At 38.0% G+C, this 10998-nt stretch overlaps 1 protein-coding gene and 1 long non-coding RNA gene across 3 annotated transcripts; both read right to left on the bottom strand.

Moving 5' to 3' along the window:
* Positions 1-1557: 1557 nt before the first annotated feature.
* Positions 1558-2636, bottom strand: LOC108676605. 2 transcript variants are annotated; one of them, XR_007156894.1, is made up of 2 exons: positions 2450-2636; positions 1558-2087 (listed from the first exon to the last, which is right to left on the bottom strand). It is a non-coding gene; the product is annotated as an uncharacterized LOC108676605 (long non-coding RNA). The 2 variants fall into 2 exon arrangements; XR_001931186.1 differs by having other exon boundaries at positions 2479-2636.
* A 307-nt stretch (positions 2637-2943) lies between these two features.
* Positions 2944-6779, bottom strand: LOC108676604. The gene is made up of 3 exons (XM_018164713.1): positions 4117-6779; positions 3371-3480; positions 2944-2997 (listed from the first exon to the last, which is right to left on the bottom strand). Exons 1-3 carry the CDS (start codon positions 6551-6553, stop codon positions 2944-2946), a joined length of 2601 nt encoding a protein of 866 aa, XP_018020202.1. The 5' UTR covers positions 6554-6779.
* Between the last annotated feature and the right edge of the window lie 4219 nt (positions 6780-10998).

The raw sequence follows: 10998 nt of genomic DNA, 5'->3' as shown, positions 1-10998 counted from the left end.
ATCAATTACATATTGCACAAACCTCGTCAAATGGCTTCTCCATTACGCTGCGCATCAATTTCATAATTCTACCTATATGCTCTTCAGCTCTACGAAAAAAATTTAAAATTCGATAAACTAGCTCAAACAAATTTCGAAATTTTCATCAGTCATTATAGTGGACTTCCCAGTGCCGCGTTCTCCTAAGTTTTTTCTGGTACAGTCGGCAACAAAAGTTACTAGAATAAGTCGGACTAGGAAGCAATACTCGCAGCAATGGTAAGTCGATGCGACGCTCTTCAACTGTACGCTGTAGGCTCAATAAATTGAAACCCTTGTATGTTGGCCATACGTTATAATCACCTGGCCTTGAGATACCAATAGGGATAGCCTTATAAGTGAACAAATGAATGATCTTTTTATTGTTAATAATGAACATCTTACCTTAATTATTTTTCATCGGTAGATCTTTATTCACTTGACTCGTCGAAAAACGCATATTTTTGTTTGCTTATTAAATTGTTGTGAGTTAAACGAAGTTCTCAGTTAAAAATAAATAATAGAAAGTTGTACTATATATACGGCACTCAGGAGGCGGAGGCTCAGGTTGCAGGCATTGATCAGAATACGCAACTCTAAATCATGAAATGTTTCCTGTTATTGAAAGAAAACTTCCCGCAGAATGAGTCAAGTACAGTCCTCGCAAGGGTGGAAATTGAACTTGTTCTCCAATGTCTGTAATTGGTTGGATTGAAAAAGGGTTATAAATAAATTATATTATACATTGTAAAATAAATTAGGACCTGAGTAAATAAATTTATATCAGTTCTTACGGTTTAAATATTTCTAAAATGGTCACGCGGCTATTAAAATTATATTATTATCAGCAGTTTCTGAGATTGAGAGATATGTATATATCTATTAAGCTGAACTTTCTCCCCTTTATTGAATCTATTGAGTCGGAAATTTTTTTCTAGCATGCAAGATTCCAATCGACGAGGTGGCCGAGTTGTCAGGACAGCCAAGATTGGGACAGTGAGTTGCGTGTTCGCGACTTGGAGAGCTGTGACAATTCCGTGGTGTTCAGAACCGGCAACAGGCCTGATGGTCAAATCTTCAAAGCCGACACTTCTAAATTATCAAATTCTAATTATCATAGAAATATTATCACTGAGAACTCGTTTGAGCAGCTGTCCTATAAAGTGTTTCTGCCGGCACCGGCACCTTCCCTTCAAATCATTTTTCAATAATAGGAATTAAACATAGCAAACAGCATGGAATTCTCGAATCAGAAGATCATTTCTAATTTACCATAAAAATCATTATATGAGCAGCTATAACAAATAATTTAGAACAGACGGATTTGACCAAGAAACAACAAATTTCCTAACTCATTAAGACGAAAAACTTGCATATATTTTGCGCATAAACTCAAGAATTTCCACTCGTTTCATTTCTCCCTTCACCAGCGTTGGTTGCAAAGTGACAGAAGTTAATTGTTTCCCTGTTAACAACATAGGAATACGTCGTCATTGGCCAGTGATATGATGCATTGCCCAGGTAAGAATTACACAGCAACTGCACTGTAAGATTTATTCTTACATCGGCTTTGAACTCGAGCTTCAAACTCAGAAGTATAAAAGGACTCACCGACACGGCATGAGAAACAAGAATAGATTCATTGTGAACGAAATGAACGACCTGCTCTGCACTTCGTAAATCATAGAAAAAATAGGTTCTCATCTTCATGATCTTCTCTAATGGGATATTCATGTAGGAAATTGAGCGTATCAAGGCCAAAATGCTTAGGCTGAAGTGAAAGTACAGTTCACGAAATCTCCATTTAAACTACCGAAAATTAAAAGAATCGGCGACAGGTCACATCAGGCCTACTCTTCAGCGCCGACATCACTATGTTATAACGCCAGGAGGCGTTGACACTTGCCAGTGATGGACACAGGCAGAGGCGCAGGAGGGGCAGGAGGTGCAGTCTAATAAATTTAAGGAAATCTCGGGCAATCCGCAACAGCAGGAGAGCTGACGCCGGTGCCTGGCGCTGGCTTAGGGCGCAGGGTTGGACGCCCAGAACCTGGTCTATCCGCCAGGGACTGCGATGTAGAGAAATTTATTGACATGGGTAATTATTAACATGAACTATAGTTGGTCACACATTTATAGCAATTACACAGGCCGGATGTTTATCTCTCTATATGAAACTGCCTCAATTATTTAAACGCATAATCAAGGCATACACAACTGCAGTGAGGAAGAGTAAACGGTTAGTCGGGGGGTTTGACCTCTGAAAATCACTGTCTGTTCGGGGCGCTTTAGTTATACACTACAGAGCTCAATGAGCATAAACTTTGTTGTCTAACGTTGCATGATTCAGAAAATGGTCATTTAACATTATATTTGCCATGTTAAATAATTATATTTGAAACAAAACTAAAATAAAATCAACATAAATTACCTATATTATTAAATGCTTAGGAAAATTACGTTGATGGAACTTCATGGAAAACTGCTCGCTGCTGCTGGCTGATCTAAGACGTCGCTGCTGCAGCTCCCCCGGCCGTGGACGACTCGCCGCTGCTCTGTAGGTGCAGGAGCAGGTCATTTACAGGCAGGGTTCTGCCTGAAGGCTAACAATATATACCATATACCTGTTATTCATTATGGCCTCAATGCACCATTGGGCCCATCTATACTCCTACTACAAACTCAAGGTAAGTATCTGCAACTCCAAACTTAAGACCAAATGAGAAGAGGTAGCTTATTTGGATGGCATAGCAGAGATCTAACAGTACTACGTAATTGGTTTTGTAAATCAACTCATATGTGTAAATCATAAATAATTGTAAATCATATTTGTAAATTGCACAAATGAAATAATTGCTAACAAATACAATGCAAAAAAACCTTCATATCATTTGAAATGATTTATAAAAATCTTGGATTTGAGCTTTAGCTTTGGGAAATAATTTCTTCAAATTTTTCTCTTACAGCTTTTATGCCTACCTATTCAAAGTTGATAGACATTAAAACCCTTAGATATTTTTAAAATTTTCTGATATATAAAGAAATTTTTTCTGCCAAATTGTTGAAAAACAACTAAACTTTTTCCAAAATTTAGACAATCCTTTGGTCTCAACAGGTTACAAGATTCTGCTCTCAGTTCTATCTTTGTTTGACCTCAGTACAAATTTTGCCAGGTCTTTATCAGAGATCAGGACAATTTTTTTCCATATGTTACCAAACTTAGTCATGTGTTCGGATCAAAACTGGAGCTAAGCTAAAATAATGTGAGAGACAAACTTAAAATTTTTTTTAAATCAATGGTACAAATGTTACCTTAGGTTCTAGCATGTACATAAAATATAATGATACAAACCTTTTCATCATAGAAGGGTTCCTCTTTGATGTCTACATCCTCCAACTCCTCCTTGATCTTGTCGACGACAAATACTTCATGGACAGGCAACAGAGCACCAGCTTCCAGTACTGCACAAGGGAAGGACTTATTGATTATCTAACTAGACTAAATTAAGGAGTGGAACAAGTGCTTTAAACTGTGGAATGCATTCTAATAGTGATATGTACAGGCCTTCCAAATGTGAAACCATTGTTGCATTATGAAAGATTTTATTCTGGTTTCTTACTTAACAAAAATGTTGATTGACTAACATGAGACGTGGCAAAAATTTTCAACAGTTGCAGCAAACCACACAACTGCAGGACCCATCAGCCCACCATCAGCTTTAAACCGAATATTTACTCAATTTTCCAACTATTAATAACAGCTGTTAATGAATATTCATTAATTAATTAATATTTATTACATATTTATTAATTAATAGCTGGCCGTGCATGTACTGGCAAGGCACTAATAAATATACAGGAAATCAGAGTGGTAAATGCTAGCAAAAAGTTAGAGAAAGGCTCCAAAAGGCACTGGTAAAAAGTGTTGGAAAATTTACTTTTGATAAATTTTAGCATGGCATGGAGAATTTTTTTAATCCATAGCAAAATGCTTAATATTCAATAAAATTCTGGCTTTTCTCTTGCTGCATTCTTCAAATCACAAACGGAATTGAAACAAACATGCCATGAACTTTCAAGCATTACACAAAGACTCACCTTCAGACTTCACTTCACCATCAGACACTTGAGGGAGGCTCTGCTCAGCTTCTTCATGTTCTGATGTCAAACAATTGACTCTAATTTTTTTGATGTCTGTTTCTTCTGAATCATGAATACATGGTCTTTTATGTACATTTTTTGTCCCGACTTCACTGCCAAGTTTGATCAAATTATTTGATATTTCTGTACCCTCATCTGTAGATTTCTCAGTTTTCATTAAAGATTCTTCATGTTTACTCAGAAAGATTTCTTTTGCAAGGTCAGCATCGTGCTGTACCATGTTCGTGTTGCATCTAAGAAAAACTTCCATTTGCACAGTATCAATGAGGGTATCTTCATCACATTTTGCTTCATTCAAGTAGTCCTTGGATTCAAATCTATTTCTCAAAGTAATTGCAACATGTGACATCACTCTTCTTGCAGGTGATAAAGTTGGCTTCATGAGCTGGACGACTTCAAGGCATCGAATAATGTTGACTGGATATGTTGTTTCTCTGTTGTTTGTGCTGATGTAATGAGCAAATGCCTGGGTGTAGGACTGTGATCTCTTAGTCTCATTATTGAGGAGTTTGTTGTCAGGTGCAGCCTGCCACTCACTTTGAAACACGTCCATGAAGTTGGTATAGTCATTTTTTAAACAAGTGCACTCTTGGTGTCCTGCGCATGCACTGCCACATGACTCAAATTGAATGTTCACAGAATCATACAGTTTTTTGATAGCTGTCAATTGTTTTGAAATCATAAATGACTTGCAATGGAGAGAAAATGACTCACTAGCATAAATTATGGGAGCAGGGATTTCTAAGTGATTGCAGGCTTCTTTACAAATATTGTCTATCCATTTGGAATTCTCTTCAATCAAAGAAGTCATGTCATCATCTCTTGATCTGTCAAGTTTATTTGTGGTTTCCAGGCCTAGGTTTGATGATATTTCTTTGAATTTAATTCCTTTATAGTTATAGGAGGTGTAAGAACCAGAGTTCAACACTATAACTCCACTCTTCATGAAGGTTTGAATCTCTATGGAAGGCTCTTTCAATTTGCACAATTCTGTAGAAAGGCTGTCCACTTTGTGCTTGTATTCTAATGGTCCAAAGCTAATGTCTTGGGCAGATTTTTGTTTACTAAGCATAGTTCTGTAAAGTCTATGAATCATCATCATTCTGACAACAAAAGAATCATTAGCGAGCAATCTTAGAATTAATTTTGCTCTGTTACCAATTGAATTCTTATAATGTATTAATTCCGGTAAGGCTTCAAATAAAATTTGGATGTTGTTCAAAATGGATTCTAAGTGGAGTTGCACATTTTCAGCAGATTGACTCTGACTCTGGTTTAGGCTTACAGTAAAAGTTGATCCCAGACTAACATTGATATGCCTGTGGATTTGCTTCATTACATTGTGGTTGTTCATAAATGATCCAATAGCTCTGCATGTTGATAAAGTGTCAATGACCCATTGAGGCATTGTTTCATTCAACAAATTTTCCAAGTTATGGTAAAAGTCAGGAAGTTCAAGTAAATTGTTATATTTATCAGTAGCTCTCAACAATTCCATGAGTCCTTGGTTTGTTCCTGAGGATACAGCAGCTTCATCTGTGCATATAAAGGCAATAGATGATGGATCAAGAAATGATGCCACAATTTTTTTCAAATGATTCATAGTTGACAGCATATTTCCATGCCGCACCATTGAAACATCAAGGAGAACTTCTTTAGGCAGTCCATTGTCAGCAACATAGGTGGCAACAGTAGATTGTCGAGAGGCATCCATAGGAATTGTACCTCTGCCATAGCAAATCATGAATTTTCTGGTACTTCTTGTAGCTGAAAAGGTGGTTGCAAAGAAATTCTTCATTGTTGTGGCACAAACTTCATAATTGGCAAGAGTTATATTTTGAAGCGTAAAGTAAGTCTGATGTTGGTTGCCCAAGGGATGACTTAAATGAGATGGGCAAATTATTGAGAGAAGTGTGCACAATGCAGTATATATAACAAATGGTAAGGAATAAGTAGTCATGAATATCCCAGCAATCATCGAGTTCTTTGTTGCATTTTGGCTCTCATCACTGGTTGGACGACCATGTTTGAGCTGCTGTGCATCTTCATGCTCACAAAATTTGATAGCATTTATGAGCTGAGGAATTTCCAGGTGCGTTTTCTTGGCAGCTATTTTGCTTCTGGTGTCTGCGGAGCTTATTCCATCAAACCAAGATTCACCAACCACATGATGACCTCTCCATGTATTCGTACCTTTTTTGCAGTCATATTGTGGAACAAAACTGGAATCATCAAACTTTTCATTTTTGATTTGTGAAACATTTTGCTCTTCATCATGTTCTTCTAAAAAACTTTCCTTGAACATCTTCTTGCAGCAACATTCATTTCTGTGCTTGCACTTTTCTAATGCAAGCTGTAGTAAAGTTTTGTACATTTTTCTAGCACAAATAAGTTCTGCACAGCTGGAACAGTGAGGTAAGCTATTCAACGTTTGGTAAGCTGTGTGTGGGGGCCTTGTTTCCTCCTCAGATGAATTGTTGTCAAGGAGAAGCAGTGTTGAATCAGGGGAAGTTGTGTCATGAGGAAGCTGTGTTGCACAAGACAAAGTTGTGTCATGAGGAAGCTGTGTTGCACAAGACGAAGTTGTGTCATGAGGAAGCTGTTTGGTGCAACTAATTGGGTGGGTGCAACTAATTGGGTTGGTGCAACTAATTGGGTTGGTGCAACTAATTGGGTTGGTGCAACTAATTGGGTGGCTGCAACTAATTGGGTGGGTGCAACTAATTGGGTTGTTTTTTGATATGGCAATGAACCTTTTGAACATTTTTTCAAAATTCTATGTCGAACAGTCGAATTTTTTTTTGCAACATACTTATGGTAGTAGGTACGAAAAGCAGCTTTGTGCTTGCGCTTCAAATGCCTAACCAAATTCCCAGAAGTGCGCTTGCTGAATACAATTGTTGTTTTTCCAGAAGTACAAAACTTGCAGGTTGCAGTCAATTTATTGCCATCATTTCCTTGCACATCTATGTATGCAAAATCAACAATAGGAGGAGCCATGAAAAGGAATTTGACAGATAACCAATGAATCACCTGAAAAGAAAAATCAAACGTTATGTAAATTGCAAGAGTACCTACCATATATACAGGAAGATATAGAAGATTTTAATAAAGGTTTACATTTTAATGTTGGGTGCAAGAATAATTGGATTATGTTAAGGCTATGAGACCGTGCATGCACCATCAAAAAAATAATCATAATTTATGGATGTATGATCACAGTGAATGACTTGATATTAAGCAGGAGACAAATGTATGAAGGAAAAGTGGCATATTTTCAGGTATTGAATGGTGGCCAGTCTTTTTGTTGTCAAAATTTTAAGGAGTTGGGAGAATGTTTACCATCAACCAGGGCTACGCTACTCGGGATGGGCGGAGTATATATAACTCGGGACAGTCCTCTGACACGGCATAAAACTGTTTTAGTAGCAAAATTAATTGGAATATTGTAAAACTAAATATAGTGGCTTAAACGTCAACATTTTTCCTATCTAATGTAGTATTAAGGAAGTTAAAAAATACTACATTTACTAGCTTTGAAAAATTACTGAAAGAAATGGTGAAAAACGATATTTTGAAAAGTTTCTTCTGCTAAGGTCTGTAATATGTAATAAAAAAAATATTTGTCATATTAAAAAATTTCACTTAGAAAAAAGTGGCAGACAAGTGTCAGCATGAAAACTTTATTTGCAGAATGTACATACCTCAATCAAAAGAAAAAATGGTGGCCATTTCTGCACAGTGGGTTGATTACATTTACCTTGCTCAGCAAAAAAATTTCACTTATCGAAAAATTAGTGCATCATCGGTCATCACAAAATTGTGCATAGAATGTCATATATTGAATTGTGCACCAGCCACCAGGCATCATAGAATTTAAAGTAATTGACCTAAACTATGATTTATTTCACAAATCTACTCCTACCTAGTAGCTACCTAGCTACTGCCTCTTCTCGGGACGAGAAGAGGAGGGGGTAAGGGGAAAACATCTTCAAAAACAGACTAGACAAAGCTATGCAGGAGCATATGTTCAGTCTTAAAATGCCTAGCAAATTACGGAGCAGGCAATAAGTCCAGCTCCAGCAGCTAGGTATCTCAATCAATCGTCAGTTATGGATCGTCGGCAACAGGCCATGGGCCTATTTCTTCAACGCCGACACTTCTATAGAGTATAGACTATTCTATTCTAAGGGGCCGGAGTAAGGGCCAGAGAGCCAGCGGCCAGCCGGGTTCCTGAAATTGAACACTTAGCTAATATACTCGTGGTATAAAGAAAAGTGCAATACAAAATCAAGTTAGTGAATGAATAACCGTAATAGTTTAAAATTTTATGTTTAAGCATGAAAAAAATCGTTACGTTGATCACGATTCACAGAGCACAATCTGAAGATGCTTGCCGTATGAACGTACCGGACTCTCTCCAAAAGACTCCACTTATAGAAGCTGAAGACGCTGAAGTGGCGAACGATTGATCAATAGAATAGCGCGGCTGAACGAATTCCGCGAATTTAGCAAGAAGTAAAGTAACGGTTTTGATTATCCTGTATTGGAAAATTAAGAACGGAAACTAAGCATATCTTCTCTCTGTGTTTTAAAAAACAAAAACAAAATTTACAAACTGATAAATAACAAAAGCTAAAAACGAAACTTTGCCCATTTGTACGAGATTAAACTTATAGCCTTATTTTTTGTATGAACTTTCCAATCTTGTGACTACATATTTGACAAATCTAACAAAGATAGTGCTGAAATGAATCAATCATATTTTCTTGTAAACCACCTCATAGCACTCGTCAATAAAACGTAGCACTCGCTAATAGTGCTTGAAGTTGTAATAATGAAGTTGTTGCCTAGCTCCTTATCGAACCCGGTGGAAGTCTAGTAGCTTCTTCAAACTATCGCCAGTCATGAAAAGATCCGGTCAAATGACACGAGTTTAGATTCTATGAACAAGGCACGAAATGGAAAAGAATCGGTGGCAGGCCACATCAGGCCTACACTTCAGAGCCGACATCACTATGTTATGTTATGTTAAAAGGGCACGTCTTAACTGGTTCAACGCTTATATCTCGGAAAATATTCAACCCAGAAAGTGCGGAGTGATGAGATAACGTAATTCAATCACTTTTTCGATGTAAATCACCACTCCGCACTCGACATTCGACAACAAAATTTAGCACTAGCCAATAGTGATTGAAGCAAAATTTCCTATTACGGTTTAACTAGTTCAACGCCTATATCTCAGAAAATATTCAACCAAGAGAGTGCGGAGTGATGAAATAAGGTGAATCAATCATTTGTTCAATGTAAATTTCCACTTTGCACTCGAAAATAAGATTTAGCTTTATCCAATAGTGCTTAACGCAAAACAACCGCGTGCGGTAGATTCAGTAGTTTCACCTCGAATAGCATCTAGTTCCAAAAAACTGTGTGTGGCAAGAAGAAGAAGAGAGAAAAAGAAGAAAAAAGTAAAAAAAAAGTTTAGCGGCTGATCTGGTTCCAAAAAACTGAGAGTGAGTTAGTGCTATATGATGAAATGCTGAGAGAACTTTTTCATTCCATTTTGTAAATCTTGGTAAGCATGGTGAAGGGCTCTGGTTTCTTCTTTACTCCGGTCCCGGGCTTTCAATCAATGTTAGAGGTGCCTGTGTTGAGAGGATGTCAAGTAGTCTTGCTAACTTTGACTTGACTTTGACGGGTTGAGGTGTTGAAGGCCTTATTAGAGGCCTGTTCACCAATCATGGTGATACGTTTTATTAGGCAACGTGCTGTGCGTGGTGGGTTCCAAATACGAGTTTAGTGATAGCAGTCCGGGTCGTACTTGGTGGCTAGTTTAGACCAGTGAGCGTCCAGGCGAGACTTGAATGAGTTGACACTAGGGGCGGAAACAACCAGCTCAGGAAGGCTATTCCACACGTTCACCAATCTGACGGAGAAGAAATTCAAGCGTACCTGGTGCCTGCACTGCTCTTTAACAAGTTTCAAACTATGGCCTCTGGTTCTGTCACTGGTGGACAGCTTGAAGAGTGAGTTTATCGGCGGAAGAATCATCAGAATAGTCTTCACAGCCATCATTAGGTACGTTTAGAATAAAAAAGAATGAATGTCAGCTCTGAAGAAATAGTCCCATGGCCTGTTGTCGATTCTTGTACTTTTCATGATTTGATTCCACAAGGGATCCGGCCTTCTAGACCCGATCCTTCCATAACTGACGATTGCTTGAGATAGCTGCGGGACTGATTGCCTGGGGCCATACTTTCAAAACTCGCTAAGTGAACGTAAGTACTTACGCTCTATTTTCTTGTCCATGATTGGTGGATTTGGCTCGAAAGGCCGTCAATGATTGGCTGATGAACTTACGATCTCTTAACTTTTCATGAAAGTATGGGCCCTGGTCCGTATGGTGCTAGGCATTTCAAGACTGAAGCAAGATTACAGTATGAGAACACACGGTTGCAACGACAGAGTGGTGATGCCGAATTCGACAATGAAAAAAGATTTTTAGGAGTTTATATCGACAATAAGTTGAAGTTTTCCAAGCATTTTGAAGGTCAAGTTAATAAAGCCAATAAACGACTTCGACTGATCAGACGCTCTTTCGAGTTCCTAGATGCAGAAGCGATGAAGCAGTTGTTTGTTTCTGTCGTGCGCCCGAACCTCGCGTTCGGACACGTCGTGTGGTCACAACAACTTGAAAAGGACAAAAATTTAATAGAGCGTGTTCAAAGACGTGCAACAAGGAAATTTCCGGGCTTGAAAGGCAAATCCTATGAGGAAATGTTAAAGATTATGAAGCTTCTGAGCCTCAGTTATCGACGC

The sequence above is a fragment of the Hyalella azteca genome, unplaced genomic scaffold (assembly GCF_000764305.2).
Source record: "Hyalella azteca isolate HAZT.00-mixed unplaced genomic scaffold, Hazt_2.0.2 contig9802, whole genome shotgun sequence".
NCBI lineage: Eukaryota > Metazoa > Arthropoda > Malacostraca > Amphipoda > Hyalellidae > Hyalella > Hyalella azteca.
The sequence above is the reverse complement of the archived record's forward strand: the minus strand, read 5'-3'. Positions and strand labels throughout refer to the sequence as shown.